We start from the raw sequence: 21,345 nt of genomic DNA, 5'->3' as shown, positions 1-21,345 counted from the left end.
TCCTGGCTGGGCGCGGTGGCTCACGCCTGTAATTCCAGCACTTTGGGAGGCCGAGGCGGGCAGATCACGAGGTCAGAAGATTGAGACCATCCTGGCTAAAACGGTGAAACCCCGTCTCTACTAAAAATACAAAAAATTAGCGGGGCATAGTGGCGGGCGCCTGTAGTCCCAGCTTCTCGGGAGGCTGAGGCGGGAGAATGGAGTAAACCCGGAAGGCGGAGCTTGCAGTGAGTCGAGACCAGGCCACTGCACTCCAGCCTGGGCAACAGACCAAGACTCCGTCTCAAAAAAAAAAGAATCTGAAAAGTCCCAAGACGACTGTAACAATACTAACAGTAAGGACAACAGCGACCACCCCATTGATCCAGGGGGTACCTGACTCGGCTAAGGGCACAAGTTGGGGTCAGACAGACGTGGATTGCGCTCTATTGTGCACCTGGGTGAACTCACCTCTCAGAGCCTCATCGGCTTCCTCACCCGTGCGACGGGGAGGATAATGGCTCTGCGGCCCGGCTCGGGAGAGAACCGAGGAGGGGTTGGGGTGTGAGCCCCCGCCGCTGCCCCTTCGCGGCCAGCATTCCGGGGGCGGGCACGGCCGGGGCACACCCCTGTCGTCGTCCAGCGCATCTCCGGGCCCAGGGGGTGGCGGCTGCTCCTCCTCTACGCCTCCGCGGGCGGATTCCCCCGCGGCCTCCCGCGCCGCGCAGCGGGGACCCGGGTGATTGCAAACAGCCGCCGGCCTCATTAGGAGACTTGTAATTAGCGGCTGGCGCAGCCTGAGCCGGCGCAGGCTAATTACCGCGGGGAGCCCGCCGCGCCGCCAACGCTCCAGCCCGCCCGCCCGCCCGGCCACCTCAGGCGTCTGCACCGTCCGAGGCCAGAAGGGGCCGGGCCTGGTCCAAGACTGGGAGGCCGCGGGCCGCGCCAATGTGCTTCCTCCCGGGGCTGTGCCTGTGGGGGAGAAGTAAATCATTTGTTCAAAACAGCGTTTACTTGCCGGGGGCGGTGGCTCACGCCTGTAATCCCAACACTTTGGGAGGCGGAGGCGGGCGGATCACTTGAGGTCAGGAGTTTGAGACCAGCCTGGCCAACATGGTGAAACCCCCCTCTCTACTAAAAATACAAAATTAGCCGGGCATGGTGGCCGGCACCTGTAATCCCAGCTACTCAGGAGGCTGAGGCAGAAGAATCGCTTGAACCCGGGAGGCAGTGGTTGCAGTGAGCCGAGATCGCGACACTGCACTCCAGCCTGGGCGACAGACTGAGACTCAGTCTCAAAAAAAAAAAAACAAAAACAAAAACAAAAAAAGGGCTTATTATGCACTCCCTGAGCCAGGCATTTTGTCCATGTGACCCCGCTTAAATTTCATATCCACCCACAAGGGAGGAACCATTGTTATCCCATTGCACAGATGAGGAAACTAAGGTCTGAGACATGAATTAACCGTTCCGACAGCACCTAGCCGGGCCGGTAAATGACGGAGTGGTGAACAGAACCTCCATCTGTCGTCTCTCCATCTTATTACGCTAAATGGACGAGTGAAATCCTGCACAGGAGAGCACCAGCCGTGTTGACCAGAACAAGGACCCTGGAGTCAGCTGGCTTTGGGTTCGAATTCTGATCCTGCTCGTAACTGGATAGGACGCTTTGGTCTGAGCCCCAACTGCATCTATAAAATGGACGAAGCATTGCCGCTGAAATGAAGGCTGGGAAGTGTTAGGAGTGAAATTTCTGTGAGGGGTGGAGCGCTCAGGGGTTGGGGGTGTGTTGCTCTCTCCACGCACTGCGAGCCTCTGGCGCCCCCTGTTGGCCAAATGAGGATGCCGCAGACACTTTCTGGGGAAAGGTTGTTCTTGGGTGGGGAGTGCCGTCGTTGTCACTGGTCCCTGGGTAGGGCCACGGCGTTCCCTCTTCCTATTCTTCTCTTCCCTACCTTTCCCCACATCCCTCCTTTGAGGTGGCCAAGAAGAGTGGGAGATGGGAAAATTCAGAACTCATTCCAGATCTTGCAAAAATCAGTTGTGAAAGCTGCCTCCATTACGGACCTCACAGGACCAGCCAAGGCTAAGACATTTCTACAAATAATCAGGGATGGGCATAAAGACTAAGCTACAAAACCATACATCAAAGTACAGGGTATAACAAGAACACCTGGAAATAATGTAAACGTCTACCAAGGGGATACTGACCAACTTCACACTGGTACGTCCAAACAATGCATTACTGCACAGCTGGAAAAACAGTATCGTACCTGAACAGTTGACATGAAAATATAGCGAAACAGCCAGGCGTGGTGGCTCACGCCTGTAATCCCAGCACTTTGGGAGGCCGAGGTGGGTGGATTACCTGAGGTCAGGAGTTCGAGACCAGCCTGGCCAACATGGTGAAACCCTGTCCCTACTAAAAACACAAAAATTAGCCGGTTGTGGTGGTACGTGCCTGTAGTCCCAGCTACTTGGGAAGCTGAGGCAGAAGAATCGCCTGAACCCGGGAGGCAGAGGTTGCAGTGAACTGAGATCGTGCCCCTGCACTCCAGCTTGGGCAATAGAGTGAGACTTCGTCTCAAAAATAAATGAATAAATAAATACAAAAATTAGCTGGTCGTGGTGGCGGGTGCCCGTAATCCCAGCTACTCGGGAGGCTGAGGCAGGAGAATCGCTTGAACTCAGGAGACGGAGGTTGCAGCGAGCTGAAATCGTGCCATTTCACTCCAGCCTGGGCAACAAGAGCAAGACTCTCTCTTAAAAACAAAAAAAAAAGAAAATAGAGCCAAACAACAGGAATCAATCTTACAATCATGTTGAGCAAAAGAAGGCAGACACAAAAGAAAACATGCTGGAGGACATTTATATAAAGTTTAAGAACAGGCAAAACTAATCTAGCAGGGTAGAAGTGGTAATAGTGGCAGTAAGGGATTTGACTGGAAGAGGGCTCAGGGAACCTTCTGGGATACTGGAAGTGCTCTTTAGTCTTGGAGGTGGTTATAGAAGTCTACCCATATGTAAAAATTCATCGAGATGTACACTTAAGAATATGTATTTTATGTAATACCCCATAAGACTTTTTAAAAAAATACTTAAAAAGAAAATAAAAGAAAAAACATAATTTAACAGAGGGCATAGTTCTCAAACTGTTTTCTCTGTCTCAGGACCCCTTTACACACGTTACTGAGGATCCCCAAGAGCTTTTAGTTTTGTGGGTTATATTTACTATGGACATTAAAGTTGAGAAATGTTTAAAAAAACAACACATAATTCCATTAGCTGTTAGAGCACTGATGTCATCACATCAAGCAGCCTCTGGAAAACTTGACTGTTCACTCTGAGAGAATGAAAAAGACAAGTAACATCTCAGTATTATTATGAAAGTAATTTTGGCTTCGGGGACTCCTAAACCGAGTGAGTTTAGGAAGACGACACTTTGAGAACCGCTGGCCCAGGGGGAAAATGACAGAAGAAAACACACTACACGACAACAGTTATTCTCTCTCGGTGCTGGGATGATAATTTATTTGCTTCTTTGTGCTTTTCTGTTAAAAAAAAAAAAAGGAAAACAGAAATGGAAAATACAATGACCACGTATTGTTTCTGCGAACAAAAAATGAGACAGCACACTCGCCTCCCTAAGATTGTTGAAAGGCCCAAACACCAATAGCATATTTAGCTGCATCGAAGAATTAAACTGAGCTCAAACCTGAAAATAAGAGTCCGATTTCCCGTTTGTCAATCCCTGGGCTGTGAGGTGCAGGGTCTTGCCCTCAAAAACTCCACCGTTCACCTTGGGGAGAGAATATACTCGCATACATACCTGTGCTGCAAGGTTCCCAGGGCCCCAGGGGCAGCGGTTGCATCCTACACAGTATTGTAAACTCCGGTGTGCAGCAAACCCAACCATCGCAGCTGCAAGCGCTCCAAGCCGCTCCAATCCAAAGTTCAGCCCTCAAACTAGTCAGAGACCCTCCGCAGGACGCATGCGCGCTTACAAACGCAGAGTTAGGTGGGGCTTGAGGGAGACTGACACAGAGTTCTGCCTCTCAACTTTCTAGCTCCGCCCACGTGTTCTGTCTCCTTCTCTGAATGGCTGAAAGGCTGCGGAAGTAAGCTTCCCACTGGCCACGGACGCAACCCACATCCGGTTTGCACACCGGCACCGACGGCGCGGAGGCAGCCATGGTGCGGTTCAAGCACAGGTAAGCATTCCCTTCCAGACCCACCCAGTGCCTTGCCAGGTCTCCGCGGCGCCGCTAGCGCCCACCTTCCTCTCGCCTGCCGCAGGTACCTGCTCTGCGAATTGGTGTCTGACGACCCCCGCTGCCGCCTAAGCCTCGATGACCGAGTTCTGAGCAGCCTCGTACGGGACACTATCGCCAGGGTGCACGGGACTTTCGGCGCAGCCGCCTGCTCCATCGGCTTCGCGGGTGCGAGAGCGCTGGGGGAAGAGGGGAACCCGGGAGGATGGCGGGACGTGGAGGGGGGCAGGCGCCGGAGGAAGAAAGAAGGGGCACGAGTGGCCAAGTCCGTGCACCGTTTTTTGTAAGGTATCTCTTTAAGCGCCGGGGACCGCAAGCGAGAGATCCACGCGAGTCCGAAATTAGCAGAGAGCTAAAAGGAGGGACCCGAAGGCAGTGGGGCTTTGAGCTAGAAGCCTCTTTTTACCTGCTTGACAGGTAATTTCTGTAATTGGTTGTGATTGAATTTGATAGGATAGAGAATTAAATGAGGGAAGCTGTGTATAGTTCCTAGCAAGAGCTATTATATGACCGATTACATTAACATCACATGGAAAAAATTGTCGAAAGTATCCCTGGGAAAGCCCTTAGTTGGTAAAGTACAGAACACATGATTGTCAATATATGTGAATACAGGATGAGCCGGGACAAAGAGGGGCCCGGGGCCCTTCTTCCACACCACTTAAATTAGTTCCCTCTTTTACCGTGCTTGAGGATTGACTTCTGGAGAGTTAAATGCAGATAGGCTTAACTCTCCTAAGTCAGGTGAGACTCAGCTGACTGCTACAAGAATTACAGAGCCCAACTGCAGTAAAACAGCCTATTTTTCAGGCGAGGGTTTTTGTGAGGGTTTTTCCCAAATTAAAATGGATCGCCTCCTACCTGCTCCTATTTATTGAATTAACTAGTTAGTGAATTAGAAAGCATTTTAAATTCTAAATTCATTCACCAGTTCTGAGTGGTGTGCAACACAGTGCGTGTTTTGGCTTTTCTCTTCTACTTGCTGATAGATCCTACGTGCCACTTGCCTACAACACACTTTTGGCGCATAGTAGGCTCGGGTACTCCAAAGTTTTCTTTTTTTTTTTTTTTTTTGAGACAGAGTCTTGCTGTTGCCCAGGCTGCTGGAGTGCAGCAGGGAGATCACAGGTCACTGCTGCCCCCACCTCCTGGGTTCAGGCGATTCTCATGACTTAGCCTCCTGAGTGGCTGGAATTACAGGCGTGCACCACCACGCCCGGCTAATTTTTGTATTTTTAGTAGAGACGGGTTTTCATCATGTTGGCCAGGCTGGCCTTGAACTCCTGACTTAAAGTGATCCGCCCACCTCAGCCTCCCAAAGTGCTGGGATTACAGGTGTGAGCCACCACACACAGCAAAAGTTTTCCAAAATGATTTTTTTTTTTTTTCCTGTTGTAGTTCGATACCTCAATGCCTATACTGGAATAGTACTACTTCGATGCAGAAAAGAGTTCTATCAGCTTGTGTGGTCAGCTCTTCCTTTCATCACATACCTGGAGAACAAAGGACACCGTTACCCATGCTTTTTCAACACGTTACATGTGGGAGGTAGGAGTGACGTGATATGGCTACTGATTTTCAATAGGTGACATGTTCAGAGTTCAGTCTAGACTGGTGGGTGGGTCTTCCTGCTGTCCCGCTAACAAGACACTTCCCCTACCTCTGGAAGTCTGTAAGGTCGAGACCTTTCACAAGCTGTTGACCGCAGTAACTCATATGCCAGGTACAATAAGAACATGTCAGAAGTTCCTAATTCAGTACAACAGGAGACAGCTGTTGATCTTGTTGCAGAACTGCACCGATGAAGGTAAGCAATACTAGCCCAGTGCCCACTGAGCAGTGACTGAAGAAATCACTCCCAAAGACATCTTTCATCCCTATCTGCCTTCTCCAGGAGAGCGGGAAGCTATCCAGAAGTCTGTGACAAGAAGCTGCTTACTAGAGGAGGAGGAAGAGTCAGATGAGGAGGCTGCAGAAGCAATGGAGTGAACCTCTGCTCACCACACAGCAGGCTACACTGCTCAGGCTTCGGGCCCACTTGTTGAACAGAATAATCTGGGTAGCAACAGCATCTTCTACAGTTTTCCAAACTGGATAGCTGCCAACCAGCGGACATGTTACCCACCTGAAAGAGTACTCAGTTAAACTGAAGTTGCCTTTACTTAGCATTCCCTGGTTAAGTGTTGCAGGTTATGAACTCTGTAGACATCTTTATTGCTTGGCTAAGAGTAGATTTAATAAATGTATCTGGTTTCCGTGGCATTTAGTTTACTTATATTACAAAAAGGGCTTATGGAGTCCATGCTTGGCCAAGTATCTTCTCTATCCCTAGCCTTGGTGGGAAGACTGACTCCCTCTGTGGTACTAAACTTTTTTTTTTTTGAGACGGAGTCTCGCTCTGTCGCCCAGGCTGGAGTGCAGTGACCGGATCTCACCTCACTGCAAGCTCCGCCTCCCGGGTTTACGCTATTCTCCTGCCTCAGCCTCCCGAGTAGCTGGGACTACAGGCGCCCGCCACCTCGCCCGCTAGTTTTTTGTATTTTTTAGTAGAGACGGGGTTTCACCGTGTTAGCCAGGATGGTCTCCATCTCCTGACCTCATGATCTGCCCGTCTCGGCCTCCCAAAGTGCTGGGATTACAGGCTTGAGCCACCGCGCCCGGCCTAAACTTTTTTATTGAGACAGTCTCACTCTATCACCCAGGCTGGAGTGTACTGGCCCAATCTTGGCTCACTGCAACCTCCACCTCCTGGGTTCAAGCAATTCTCCCACCCCAGCCTTCCAAGTAGCTGGGATTACAGACGTGCACCACCACGCCTGGCTAATTTTTGTATTTTTAGTAGAGAGAGGGTTTTGCCATGTTGGCCAGGCTGCTGTTGAACTCCTGGCCTCAAGTGATCGGCCTGCCTTGGCCTCTCAAAGTGCTGGGATTAAAGGCGTGAACCACTGTGCCTGGCCTAAATTTTCAGTACTTAGCCTTCTACCTGAAGCTCTGTACCCCCAGCCCCAAGATGGGCCCGAAGCAAGACAAGTCATTTGGAATAGAAATATTAGTTGAGACACAGCAAATGAACTGGCAGAGATCTACAGCCCGTCTCAGGATTGAACCACGGGTCTTATAGATACCATATTCCTTGCCAACAGTTAATAAGGTAACTGCAAAAATGCAACTTTGGGCCGGGCGCGGTGGCTCATGCCTGTAATCCCAGCACTTTGGGAGGCTGAGGCAGGCAGATCACGAGGTCAGGAGATCAAGACCATCCTGCCTAACATGGTGACACCCTGTCTCCACTACAAATACAAAAAATTAGCCAGGCGTGGTGGCAGGTACCTGTAATCCCAGCTACTCAGGAGGCTGAGGCAGGAGAATGGCATGAACCCGGGAGGCGGAGCTTGCAGTGAGCTGAGATTGCGCCACTGCACTCCAGCCTGGGCAACAGAGCGAGACTCCATCTCAAACAAAAAATGCTACCTTTGCAGTTGGGGTTGGGGGGCTGGCCTCACCTGACATCATTATTGCATGGTTGTGTAGCAGCTGCCCACTTAAGAAACTTAAGGTAGTTTTTTGTAGTTCTGTTCTTCCTTATTGCGCCTTACCCTGAAGACAAGTCAGACTGCCATACTCACAGAAAGTAGGAACGGCAAGAGACTTGTGATCCAGGTTTGGTCTACTACCTACCAACATTTCTGGGATCTGTTTTTCTCTGTAATACAATGGATGAGACTGAAAGTACCATACACATTTAACAGAAATACTGGTGATTTTGGCTTCAACATGCCCCCTCATCTTGAGACCAGAACACCCTCATCCATCCAGGAAATTTCCTGACAGGATTACTTTTAAAATGGCAGGTTAAAGCTAAACCCAGCTCTAGAACCATTTAAACCTGACACCAGAAAAGACAGCCCACAATATCACAGTAGCTGTCACGTTAACCTATTCAAGAAATAACTTGTCTAGCTCACCTGTAATGAACTTAACAAAACAAAAAGCTCACATTGCTTGTGCAGGTGATTTATTGTGACTATTTGCCTTCGCATTCTAACACACCTAGAGGTCACTTTATTAAGCAGAAAAAGAATTTACATCAAATTCAGCTCAAACCAAGGCATAAGAAGACTGCTCTAGATTAGAGGGAGATGGTGGCAATGCTACTGCTTTAGATGGCCCTGCTCTCCTGCATCTGTACCAGATTCCTGTTCCTATGACTCAAGCCAGTCACCTAAAACAAGCTTGATCTTAGGGGTAGAGAAAGTCTCAGGGCTTCGTGAGTTACAGCTTTCCTTACCAACGCAAGCCATGCTCAAGAAGAGGCAAAACCCTCCTTTCACACATGCAAGTGCCAGGGACAGCCTACTCCATTAAGCTGGCACCACAGCCTGGCCATGTGTCAGAAGAAAAATAAACTGCAATTCAAACTGCGTGTCCTAAATCCATTTTATTCCCACCCATTTCTTTAACAAGGAGAACTAAATAGGTAGTAAAGATTCAGCTGTTTTTTAAAAGACAGAGGTGTGCTGAGCCCAGGAAGACCTGACATGATGCTACAGCAGAGCAGTGTGTGCGCCATTCTGGGTTGGACTGCTCTAATGCATCTCGAAGGGACTCAATCTTATTTTGGGTTGAGAAAAATTAATTACACATGGGTCAAAAAGACTAAACTGGCAATGAACTAAAAAACCTTGGCAGGAAGAGATCTCTTGTGTCAATACTTTATTTTGGTGTAAAGACAGGAAGCTGGAAAATACACTGTATTTAAAATTTTCTTGGTTCCCCCTCACATTGTGGAAACACCCTCCCCCCAGAGCTAATCTGTTCAAACTCAAATACTTAAAAATTATAGCAGCCAAACAAAAGCATGGGGGAAAAAAACAAAAAACAAAAACCAGATGGAGAAGGTAGCCTGGGCCAGTAGTGTCACTTGGTGTGGACGACTGAGGTGCTGAACAGGAGCTTCTGTTTCTGTTTTTTTCTTTTCTTTCCTCCTTTCTCTTCTAAAGGGAGACACAGAAAGAGAGCTTAACTTAAAATGCCATCCCTTGTCCCTTGGCCAGTTTTTATGACCGAAAGTCACAGAGTGGGAGCTAAGAGTGGAGGCTCTGGAATTAGACTGCCTAGATTCCAATACCAGTCTTGGTATAATTAAGTGGGTGTCTTTGGGCAAGTCACTTTTACCTCCGTAGACCTCAGTTTCCCCATCTGTAATGTGAGGTACACCCATTTAATGTGGTTGTTGGGAGAAAAAATTAGCACAGTGCTAGGCACACAGCACACCATACATATGTGATTCTTGTCTAGTCACGAACAGAGTGCAACCGGCTTTGAGACTGACCTCCATCTAATTAGCCACCCTGTACCAACTCAAGATTCTAAAGGATACAGGTTGTACACCCCACTGTATCTTGGAAGAGTTCCTCAGAATTTCACTTTCAGGCGCCATGAATTACTCAAGTGGCAAATAGGTTCTATCTGACATACCAAATGGAGTATTATTTAAATGACACTAGAGTGTGCTGAAGGGTTCAGAAGGGAGAGAGCCTAATTAGTGATGTCTGCCACTGAATCCAGGCAGGAATGGCAGTGTATGTGTAGTATGTTTGACAACCCGGGGCACTCCAGCCTCTGCCCTTACCAGAGAGGGGATCTGAAGTAGCTGGTGTGTCCAGTTTCATGAAGGCTGCTTCAATAGCTTGGCTGAAGGAATTTTGAAAACTGGGCACAGGAACACGGTCTGAATTATCACTCTCCCCATCGCTCTCCACAGGGGCAGGAGGAACTAAGCTGTTCTCATCTAAAAAATAACAGTGTTAAAACTATAGAAACAACTCTTTTTCTAGAAACAGCTTTTTATGGAAGGAGCCAAATTCCCCCTTCACCAGTGGGCCGGCCATCCTCACCTTTCTTTGGAGCAGTTTTGGGCCACACATCTGCTTTTGCTTTTCCAACCCTCAGCATCTGCCAAAGTGGGAAAGAAGTGGGGGAGAGAATTTAAGTAGCTAGTCCAACTTCTTTTCCAGACCTACCCTGACTGACTGGAGAAGCACAGAACCAACTATGACCTTTGAAAAGATTTTCCAGGCCGGGCGCGGTGGCTCAAGCCTGTAATCCCAGCACTTTGGGAGGCCGAGACGGGTGGATCACGAGGTCAGGAGATCGAGACCATCCTGGCTAATACGGTGAAACCCCGTCTCTACTAAAAAATACAAATAAACTAGCCGGGCGACGAGGCGGGCGCCTGTAGTCCCAGCTACTCGGGAGGCTGAGGCAGGAGAATGGTGTGAACCCGGGAGGCGGAGGTTGCAGTGAGCTGAGATCCGGCCACTGCACTCCAGCCTGGGCGGCAGAGGCAAGACTCCGTCTCAAAAAAACAAAAAAAAAAGAAAAGATTTTCCAGGTACTTCTCTCCTTAACACAGTGTTCTAGTCATGTCCTCTATATCCTGGCTAATGGAAATGGCAATGAAACCCACAAGGCAGTAAACCATAAGCTGTTTGTTCCTTAGGAAATGGGTAAAGAACACCGCACAGAAGGCACAAGAGATTCTTACTGAGACCCTCAAATTGGGAATTCTCACTTTCTAGTTTTTCTGCCCTTCTTGGGACCCCTAAAAACATCGATCTGTCGGAGTAAGCAGTGGGTAGTGCCCTCCAGTTTTTGTTTTTTAGACAGGGTTTCACTCGTTACCCAGGCTGGCATGCAATGGCACGATCTCACCTCACTGCAACCTGTGCCTCCAGGGTTCAAGCAATTCTCCTGTCTCAGCTTCCCAAGTAGCTTGTATTATAGGCACCCACCTGGCTAATTTTTGGATTTTTTTAGTAGAGATGGGGTTTCACCCTGTTGGCAGGCTGGTCCTGAAATCCTGACCTCAGTTAATCCACCCACCTTGGCCTCCTAAAGTACTGGGATTACAGGCGTGAGCCACTGTGCCCGGCCTAGTACCCTCCAGTTTTTTTTTGTTTTGAGATAGAGTTTCGCTCTTGTTACCCAGGCTGGAGTGCAATGGCACAAATCTTGACTCACTGCAACCTCCACCTCCCAGGTTCAAGCGATTCTCCTGCCTCACCCCCCTGAGTAGCCGGGATTGCAGGCATGCACTACCATGCCCGGCTAATTTTTGTATTTTTAGTAAAGACGGGATTTCTCCATGTTGGTCAGGCTGGTCTTGAACTCCTGAACTCAGGAGATCCACCCGCCTTGGCCTCCCAACGTGCTGGGATTACAGGCATGAGACACTACGCCCGGCTGAGTACCCTCCAGTTTTAAACCACATGGCTACTAAACTTCACGTACCTAAAGCCATGAAAACTAAACTCTCCTGACACTGCTTCAACAGCCCTCACTACCTTTTAGTCTGCTTTTCCAATAGCTCATTTTTTGAGAAGGAGTCTCGCTCTGCCGCCCAGGCTGGAGTGCAGTGGCCGGATCTCAGCTCACTGCAAGCTCTGCCTCCCGGGTTCACGCCATTCTCCTGCCTCAGCCTCCCGAGTAGCTGGGACTACAGGCGCCCGCCACCTCGCCCGGCTAATTTTTTGTATTTTTTTTGTTTGTTTAGAAGAGACGGGGTTTCACCATGTTAGCCAGGATGGTCTCGATCTCCTGACCTCGTGATCCGCCCGTCTCGGCCTCCCAAAGTGCTGGGATTACAGGCTTGAGCCACCGCGCCCGGCCCCAATAGCTCCTTAATCATTAACTTTCAGATCCAACCACAGGCCAGTAAAATTCCTGCAAGGACAATAAAATCAGAACAATCCTCATGCCCCTGAGGAATTTTCATTCCACTTGGCCAAGGCCAGCTTTGTAACTGTTGAAGGCCACTATGAGCCATAACTGCAAATATGCCACTTAAAAGGCAGGGAACATTTTATTCCTGGAAAAATATCAAGAGACAAACCCCATGGGGTTCAAGAAGGGGTGCCTTGTCCTGAAATCATATAATCCAAAGTGAGGAATGCCTATTACTCAAGATGAGTTTGTGTTGGCAGATGCTGATTTCATTAAATAACCTTTCTTCATTATGTTCCACTTCTCCCTTTGTCTCTAGGAGTTTGGGTCTCCTATGGCTTACACATTTGACCTTCCCAAGCCTCATGTTAAAATCTGATCCCCAATATTGGAAGTGGGGACCTAATGGGAGGTGTTCGGGTCAGGGGGGTGGACCCCTCATGAACTGATTAATGCCCTCCCTGGGGAATGGGAGAACTACTCTCACATTCATTCCTGAAAGAGCTGAGAGTGATGTCTGCCACTGGATCCAAGCGGGAATGGCAGTACATTTGTGTGTGTTTGACAGCCCTGAGCACTCCAGCCTCTGCCCTTACCACAGAAGGGATCTGAAGTAGCTGGTGTGTCCAATTTCATGAAGTCTGCTTCAATAGCTTGGCTAAAGGTTATTTTGAAACTGGGCACAGGAACATGGTTGTTTTAAAACATGGCTTAAAGGAGGCTGCCACCTCCTTTAAGGTGGCACCTCCTGCCACCATGGCTTTAAAGGAGGCTGCCACCTCCTCCCCTCCTTGCTTCCCCTCTTGCCATGTGATCTCTTCACAAGCAGGGACCCCTTCACTTTGTGCACCATGAGTGGAAGTAGTCTGAAGCACTCACCAGATGCCCAGTTCTCCAGCCAGCAGAGTCATGAGCCAAATAAACTTTTTTTTTTTTTGATAAATGACTCGGCCTCGAGTAATCTTTTATAGCCACACAAATGGACTGAGAAAGCATCCAAATAGTTTGACATGTGAATTGTTTTACTCTTAAAAGGTAATCAAAATGTCACCTTTATTCTTACCAAAATGTTTGAATCCATTCATTAGAAATCATACAAGTCCAAACTGTAGGATATTCCATAAAACTGGCCATGGGAAGGGGAAAAAAAAAAGGGGGGGATATGGGCAAAGGAATAGATCAAAGGAGACTAAAGAGACTTGACAACTAAATGCAGTGAGTAATGGGATTCTGCCCTGAGTTGAAAATAAAGGACACTGAGACAAATGGGGAGACAGAAATATGCACCAAATTAGATATTATTATGGCAGTGGAATTTCTCTAATGTGATCACTGTGGTTCTACAGGCGAATATCCCACTTTCTTTGGCATGTATCTCCTAAGTACTCAGTGGTAAAGTATCATTCATGATATCTGCAACTTCTTTTCAACACAGAAAAAAGAGAAAGCAAATCTATAACAGCAAAATAACAACAATTAGTGAATCTAGGTCAAAAGTATAAGTGTTTATAATACTATTCTTTCAACTCTAAGTGTGAAGTTTTTCAAAATAAAGTTGAAAGGAAAGGAAAAAAGCAATAGCAATAAAGCCTAGTTTTATAAAAAAAAAAAAAAAAAAAAAAGACCAGCCTGGCCAACATGGTAAAACCCTGTCTCTACTAAAAATACAAAAATTAGCCCGGCATGGTGGCAGGCACCTGTAACCCAACCCCAGCTACTCGGGGGGCTGAGGCAGGAGAATCGCTTGAACCTGGGAGGTGGAGGTTGCAGTGAGCCGAGATTGCATCATTGCACTCCAGCCTGGGGATCAGGAGCAAGACTTCATCTCAAAAAAAAAAGGGGGGGGGGGCGGGGGGATTTGGCATAACTCCTGGGAGCCACTTGCTAATCACCTCTTAAGTCCAGCAGTTCAAGTCCAGCAATTCATTTTCAGGATCCCCTCCCTTCCCACCTCACCCGCACAATTATTTCATGTTCCTTGACTTTAGAACCCTCCTTACCAAAGCTCAATTCTTGCTTATTTCTCAGTACAAACTGCTATAATCACATAAGAAACATCCATATCAACTGTCTAAAGAATTGTCAAGATAATGATTCTACACTAGCCCCAAAGAAGTTAATACGGACTTCTTACAAGGGCACATGTCAAGCTGTCCATCCAACTTCCTCACTTATCTGAATGCAGGAATGCTGAGTATTGCTTGTTATCTTAGAGATTAATAAAGTGGTTTCACAGCAAGCCTCACTAGCCTATCATTCCCCCACCCAGCTCCAAGGAAGCTGCTTTGGCTAGTTGCACTATAACCAAGACAATCTTCCCCTCTCAAAGTAAAGAGAAATGGCTTATTTTATGTAACAGATAAATACCACCTGAATCAGAGGTCCTAGAACCACAGAACAGTTAAAATTGATGGTGTATCCCCAGCCCCTACAATAGTATCCAGTACACAAGTATCAAATGATTTTTAAAATATTCTAAACTCTGATTCTGCCTCAGCTATTCTTGGCCTCTTTCCTGGGTACGTCTACAGTAACATCTGAGGACTAAATCCATGAGCTTTCCTCTTAAGAGAGCCTCCCATGGGTATTAGAGTCAGTGCAACATTAGCCTGTTAAGTCTCTCCTTTTCCAACAGAGGGGACGTCCATGACATAATCTGCCCTCAGCCAACTCCACACTGCCTAAAGCTCCGCCAGGCAGTGAACTTCCCTCCTACCCATCAGATGACTCACTTTGTCCAGCCGTATTAGAATGAGAGATAACATTCCCTGGAGGAGGTTCCCATAATAATGAGCAGCAGAGTTCATGTTAAATACCCTTGGGCTGCTTCACAAGCAAAGGATTTACCTGGGCAAAGGAAGGGAAGGGAGAGTCTTCTTCCAGACTCCCAACGCAGAATGAGGGACTGCCCTGACTGGCAGTGGGTGACAGAGGGGTCAGCAGAAAGTCTGAAAGGGAACCAGAGACCTGATTATATTCGTCACGTTCCAAGAAGTGTCCTTAACAAGAGAGATGAGTGAGCCCTGAGTCAGGTCTGGAAAATTACAAATCATCCCCTCAAAAAAAAAAAAAAGCAAACATTGATCCAACTTTCAACTCTCCCATGTTCTTAAAAAGCCAACAATATCACCTGTGAAATCAGTCACTGGTATAGGAAGAGGGAAAAGCTTCATGGTTACAGTAACACTAGGAGTCATGGTAGAATCTACTCCGACCATAAGAAAGTCTCTGCTTTTGAAATGTTACACTTTTCACAAAGGCTGGCTCTCAAGGCTAGGTACTGTCAGGGACTGGTTTTACACAGATGAAATAGCTCCAAGAAAAAGATAAAATTTTAATCAGCTCAGCCTTTACATTCCTGATAGTAGACACTATGACCTGGGAATATGCAATTAGAGTCCAAGACACATCAACAAGATCCAGCGTGAGGGAGCAAACTTTCCCCCGATACTCCCGAGGTAATACAATTCTCTATCCTTTCTGGCTACAGCCGAACAACTTCCCACAGATGAGTCTATCCACTACCCTGAACAGTGTTGGACAAGAGGGGCCCTGTTCTCTCCCCAGCAGCAGGCCCTCCCATGGTCAGTACTCTTATTACTAGGACCAACCAATTGCTCTTGCTTAAATACATTAAGAGCTTAAACTTTCAGACAAGCTGGGTGCAGTGGCTCACGCCTGTAATCCCAGCACTTTGGGAGACTGAAACGGGCAGATCACCTGAGGTCAGGACTTCAAGACAAGCCTGGCCAAGGTGGTGAAACCCCCATCCCTACTAAAAATACAAAATTAGTTGGGCATGGTGGTGGACACCTGTAATCCCAGCTACTTGAGTACTTGAGAGGCTGAGACAGGAGAATCACCTGAACCTGGGAAGTGGAGGTTGCAGTGAACCAAGATCCTGCCATTATGCTTCAGCCTGGGTGATAGAGCAAAACTCCATCATAAAAAACAAACAAACAAAAAACAGCTGGGCATGGTGGCTCATGCCTGTAATCCCAGCACTTTGGGAGGCTGAGGCCAGAAGATCACGAGGTCAGGAGATCGAGACCATCCTGGCTAACACGGTGAAACCCTACCTCTACTAAAAATACAAAAAATTAGCCAGGCATGGTGGCACACGCCTGTAGTCCCAGCTACTCGGGTGGCTGGGGCAGGAGAATCGCTTGAACCCACGAGGGGGAGGTTGCAGTGAGCCAAAATCGCACCACTGCACTCTAGCCTGGGTGACAGAGTGAGACTCCGTCAAAAAACAAAACAAAACAAAACAAAAAACAGCTTTCAGGAAGGATAGTATGTGAAAAAACAATCTTGGTATCACAGATATGCTGGGCACAGTGGCTCAAGCCTGTAATCCCAGCACATTGGGAGGCCGAGGCAGGCAGATCACTTGAGGCCATGAGTTTGAGACCAGCCTGGCCAACATGGCGAAACCCCACCTCTACTAAAAATACAAAAATTAGCAGGGTATGGTGGTGCATGCCTGTAATCCAGCTACTAGGGAGGCTGAGGCACGAGAATTGCTTCAACCTGGGACGCAGAGATTGCAGTGAGCTGAGACTGTACCACTGTACTCCAGCTTGGGCGACAGAACGAGACCCTATCTCAAAAAAAAAGAAAAAAAAATGCATATCACAAATAATGTATTTAATGATCTGCCACAGTCCTTCATATGCTCCTTTCTCAGTTAAGCAGAAGAGCATCACAGTAGTGCAGTCCTCAAGGACCAGGTTCTAATCCCAGTTCTTGCCACTAAGTACCTGCCTCAGCCACAAATTCCTAATCTGCAAAATGATATGCATATGAATACAATGATCACCAAAAGTTTTAAATATTCCAATGATGGACACTTTTTTAAGCCCTACAGAGGCCAGGCGCAGTGGCTCACGCCTGTAATTCCAGCAGTTTGGGAGGCCAAGGAAAGTGGATTACCTGAGGTTGGCTGGCGGATCCCCTGAGGTCGGGAGTTCGAGACTAGCCTGACCAACATGGAGAAACCCTGTGTCTACTAAAAATACAAAATTAGCCAGGTGTGATGGCGCATGCCTGTAATCCCAGCTACTGGGAGGCTGAAGCAGGAGAATCGCTTGAACCCAGGAGGCGGAGGTTGCAGTAAGCCGAGATTGCACCATTGCACTCCAGCCTGGGCAACAAAAGCAAAACTCCATCTAAAACAAAACAAAACAAAACAAAAGAATGCCTGAGAAATCAGTCACATGCATCAAAAAGTATCTCTCTTGGCCAGGTGCAGTGGCTCACACCTGTAATCCCAGCACTCTGGGAGGCTCAGGCAGGAGGATCACTTGAGCCCAGTTCAAGATTGCAGTGAGCTATGATTGCACCACAGCACTGAGCAAGACCCTATCTCTTAAAAGCAAACAGGCTGGGTCCAGCAGCTCCCACCTGCAATCCCACCACTTTGGGAGGTTGAGGTAGGCAGATCACTTGAGGCCAGGAATTCGAGATCAGCCTGGCCAACATGGAGAGACTCTGTCTCTACTAAAAATACAAAAATTAGCCAGGCTTGGTGACGCACACCTGTAATCCCAGCTACTCAGGAGGCTGAGGTAGGAGAATTGCTTGAACCCAGGAGGCAGAGGTTGCAGTTAGCTGAGACTGCACCAGTGCACTCCAGCCTGGGTGACAGAGCTAGACTCCATCTCAAAAAAAAAGAAAAAAAAAAATTAATAAGCCATCTGCCAGGCTTATCAGATGAAGATCACAAAAGAGAATTCTCTGAAATTATAGTAACTCTTTAAGTGTTTAATTTCATAACACTTTAAACATTCTTTATATATAAGACAAACTTTTTTAAGACTAAACATTTGAACATTTCAATCCAGTCTCATTCCTTAGAATGTAACACTACCACCAATTTGGAACACACCTGTCTCAGTATTTTTTTTTTTTCCACAGGGTCTGGCCGTGTTGCCCAGGCTGGAGTGCAGTGGCCCAATCTGGGCTCACTGCAACCTTTGCCTCCTAGGCTCACTCAAGTCACACCCCCACCTCAGCCTCCCGAGTAGCTGGGATTACAGGTGCACACTACCACACCCGGCTAAATTTCGTATTTTTTGTAGAGACAAAATTTGGTTGGTCTTGAATGCCTGAGCTCAAGGGGATCTGCCCACTTCGGCCTCCCAAACTGCTAAGATTACAGGTGTGAGCCACCGTGCTTGGCCTTCAATTCTCTTCTATACATTTCATATTTTTTTATTTCCTCCCCTGCCTTCTAGCAGAAGTTTTTCTATGCATTTACATATATATATATATATATATATATACACACACCCATAATGAAATGCTTTAGTTTTGTGGTGGTGGTGGTGTTTTTTAAAAACCCACAAATATTTATTCTTGTTCTACAAATTATCTTCCCATTAGTACATGAATAGAACTATTCCCTTCTTCAACAGGTGTGAATTTTTTTTTTTTGAGACAAAGTCTCTCTGTTGCCCAGGCTGGAGTGCAGTGGTGTAACCTTTTTCTCACTGTGACCTCTGCCTCCCAGATTCAAGCAAGTCTGTTGCCTCAGCCTCCCGAGTAGCTGGGACTACAGTAGCCTGCCACCATGCCCAGCTAAGTTTTGTATTTTCAGTAGAGACAAGGTTTCACGGTGTTGGTGAGGCTGGTCTTGAACTCCTGACCTCGTGATCCACCCACCTCAGCCTCCCAAAGTGCTAGGATTACAGGCATGAGTCACCACGTCCGGCCTTTTGGTGTGGAACATTTTATAGTATAAATACTATAATTCAGTCATTTTCTTATTGGTAGGCTTTCCAACCTTTTTCTTTTTTTGGAGCTATTATAAACAATGCTACAATAAAGAGACATGTACAAAGAGGTTTAGGCATACAGGGGAGTATCTCAAACATAAAAACTAGAAACAAAAACAGCTGGGTTAAAGGGAAGAATCCAGGTTCAACTATCCTGCCTAAAGAGCTCCTTGAGATGCTTAGAAGCTGGCAGGGTAAAGCAGTCAGTATAGCAAGTGGGAAGGATGAATAAACATTAAGAATTTGATGTACCTCAGGACTACCAAAGTAAGGTTATACCGCTGAAGTCCACACCATGCTGAGTGGGCTGGGATTGTCAATTCAGACACCAAAGCTTTGCATAAGGTCTATTGGATGGGTGAATTTATTAAATTTCACCTGTTTACCTGCATGAGAACCTGGACTTCTGCTGAGAGGAGAAAGGGAGAGGGCTCCGTGGCCCTCGGTGCTGGTGGGACCCAAAGCAGGATCGGAGGAGCAGGTATAAGAATTGAAGGCAGGAAACTGCTGTAGATTCTCGAGGGGAATGTGGACTTCTGGATCTGCAAAAGAAAGATAACCCTTGTAAACCCATTCACAGAATTCTTCAATTTTTTCTTTTTCTTTTTTGAGAGAGGGTCTCACTCTGTCACCCAAGCTGGAGTGTAGTGGTACGATCTCTGTTCACTGCATTCTCTGCCTCCCAGGCTCAAGCGATCCTCCTACCTCAGCCTCCTGAGTAGCTGGGACCACAGGCACGTGCCACCATGCCCAGCTAATTTTTTGAATTTTTAAAGAGATGAGGTTTCACCATGTTGCCCAGCTTGGTCTTCAACTCCTGAGCTCAAATGATCTGCCCATCTTGGCCTCCCAAAGTGTTGGGATTATAGATGTGAGCCACCACGCCTGGCCTGAATTTTTCAACTAGTTTCCAACAGTTGAAGACACCATATATGCATACCCCCAAAAGATCTAGAGGATGCAGACGAGCTAAAACCCAAATTACAATACTGTCCTTCTATAATGTCTTTAATATAGTTAACCTTGTTCTAACTATTAATAATTGAGGCTGGGCGACAAACATGGGGGTTAATTACACTGTTCTACTTGTCTTGATATTTCCATAATAAAAAGGTTAAAACAAAAAATCCTATTACTGAAATATCAGTTTTCTCAAAGTTCAGGACATGTGCCAAACACCTACACAGTGTTGGGACCCCAAGTATACACTTACCCCACTTGAGATATAAAATGTATGTTTCCATGCCATATGGAGTCAAAACACCGAAGTCCTTTTCTTGGCCAAGGACTCAATTCATTGTTTTCTGGTGGATAATGGGACCTCATATCACACTAATCCCCTGGATTCAATGAAGCTTATTTTGAAGAACCAGATCAAAAGGCTGTGCTTACTGCTATGAAACATCTCTTAAATCCAACTTCCTGCACTTCCTAGTCTATCAAGGTTTCCATCTTATCAGACCCTCCTGGCAGACTTGCAGTGTACAGCTATCCCCTTTAATACAGAGTCAGAGGTAAAGTCAGTGATCCAGAAAGCATGGGGAACAATGGCCCCCAGCATTCTTAGCAAAGCCCCAATTCCCATCTCTTGAACAGGTTTATATCACCCACTATTACCAAGGCTGAATTTCATCTTCATCTTTACTGTGTACTAGGCACTTTGACCCATATGAACTCATTGCATTTGCAAGCAAGACTATTAAGGAGGTGCTCTCATGATTCATTTAAAAGTTGAAGAAAACAAGTCGCTAAGGTCTGGCTCCCGGGTCTCAGACAGAGTTCCATACAATGATGTACAGCAATACTAGTCAAAGATGAGAGTTCCTGAACTTACACTTGCCCTGTTTCTTGTTCTCCTCTATTTCAATCCTGCGCTCTCGGCGGCGTTCCTCCCGAGCCTTCTTTTGGCGCTGACGTTTCCTCTTCTCAATGTCATCTGCGGATTGGTCAGGTTGTAAAGAGGTAGACCCAGGACAACCTAGCCATTACCTCCTCCCAGTATTAGCAGCTAAGCCCACACCAGTAGGCCCAGCTGGACTAGATGAACAGATGAAGTGTTTAGGAGGTACTAGGACTCATGATACAGTTCCGTAAGTTTCCTCCCACACTGGGTTTCTAGCCACAAGCATCCCTGAACTCTACTATAAAGAGAAGCAGAGCAGGGGCATTCTCACCTGAGAACATCTCTAGGGTTTCCTTAGAGACCACAGGAGGCTGCAAAGCCAGTTCACAGATGCTGAACTCACAGGTGAGTGGCAAGTGAGAGAGATATCTATGACGCTGTCGAACATCCTACATTGGAAAAAGGACCGATACTCAACTAAAGCAAACCTAACTCTGAAAGCAGGGGGTCCTAACCCAGATATCCAACATTATATACATAACACAGCCAGCACTGGGGCTGAAAACAGTAGTGCTCAATTATCCTCATTTTGAAAAGTCAAAGAGAAACTGTCAACCTACAGCAAGGTGGAATAAGCAACCAAATCCAGTTATTTTTGGTTTGTGCTGCAAAGGAGTGAATTGAGTCCTGCAACAAATAATCTAAAACCAATCAGCTGTTTCTGATTTTTTTTTTTTTTTTTTTTTTTTTT

General features: G+C 47.0%; 3 protein-coding genes across 10 annotated transcripts in view; 1 reads left to right on the top strand and 2 right to left on the bottom strand.

The window, feature by feature from the left end:
• Window positions 1-292: 292 nt before the first annotated feature.
• On the bottom strand, window positions 293-5,385 carry LOC111537775 (translation initiation factor IF-2-like). The gene is made up of 2 exons (XM_023204779.3): window positions 3,809-5,385; window positions 293-951 (listed from the first exon to the last, which is right to left on the bottom strand). The coding sequence occupies exons 1-2, from the start codon at window positions 3,849-3,851 to the stop codon at window positions 404-406; spliced, it is 591 nt and encodes a 196-aa protein (XP_023060547.1). The 5' UTR covers window positions 3,852-5,385; the 3' UTR covers window positions 293-403.
• POP5 (POP5 homolog, ribonuclease P/MRP subunit) lies at window positions 4,121-6,512 on the top strand. 2 transcript variants are annotated; one of them, XM_023204792.3, is made up of 5 exons: window positions 4,121-4,190; window positions 4,276-4,418; window positions 5,649-5,798; window positions 5,974-6,057; window positions 6,145-6,512. In XM_023204792.3, exons 1-5 carry the CDS (start codon window positions 4,171-4,173, stop codon window positions 6,237-6,239), a joined length of 492 nt encoding a protein of 163 aa, XP_023060560.1. In that variant the 5' UTR covers window positions 4,121-4,170; the 3' UTR covers window positions 6,240-6,512. The 2 variants fall into 2 exon arrangements, with proteins under 2 accessions (XP_023060560.1, XP_023060556.1); XM_023204788.3 differs by having other exon boundaries at window positions 5,920-6,057.
• Window positions 6,513-8,289: 1,777 nt separating this feature from the next.
• The window catches only part of RNF10 (ring finger protein 10), a 48,836-nt gene continuing 35,780 nt past the window's right edge, over window positions 8,290-21,345 (bottom strand). For 4 of the 7 annotated variants that reach the window (XM_023204749.3, XM_023204743.3, XM_023204744.2 and 1 more), the window contains 7 exons: window positions 20,926-21,043; window positions 20,586-20,687; window positions 19,138-19,293; window positions 14,823-14,923; window positions 10,148-10,205; window positions 9,883-10,041; window positions 8,670-9,244 (listed from right to left, as the gene is read on the bottom strand). In XM_023204749.3, the coding sequence (XP_023060517.1) occupies window positions 9,168-9,244; window positions 9,883-10,041; window positions 10,148-10,205; window positions 14,823-14,923; window positions 19,138-19,293; window positions 20,586-20,687; window positions 20,926-21,043 (771 nt within the window). In that variant the 3' untranslated portion in view covers window positions 8,670-9,167. Of the gene's footprint in view, window positions 9,245-9,882; window positions 10,042-10,143; window positions 10,206-14,822; window positions 14,943-19,137; window positions 19,294-20,585; window positions 20,688-20,925; window positions 21,044-21,345 lie in introns of those variants that run through there. The other 3 variants (XR_002730110.2, XR_002730113.3, XM_023204768.2) reach the window with 3 other exon arrangements.

This window comes from Piliocolobus tephrosceles, chromosome 10 (genome assembly GCF_002776525.5).
Source record: "Piliocolobus tephrosceles isolate RC106 chromosome 10, ASM277652v3, whole genome shotgun sequence".
Classification (NCBI taxonomy): Eukaryota; Metazoa; Chordata; class Mammalia; order Primates; family Cercopithecidae; genus Piliocolobus; species Piliocolobus tephrosceles.
Note: the sequence above shows the minus strand (reverse complement) of the source record. Positions and strands in the feature narration are given on the sequence as shown.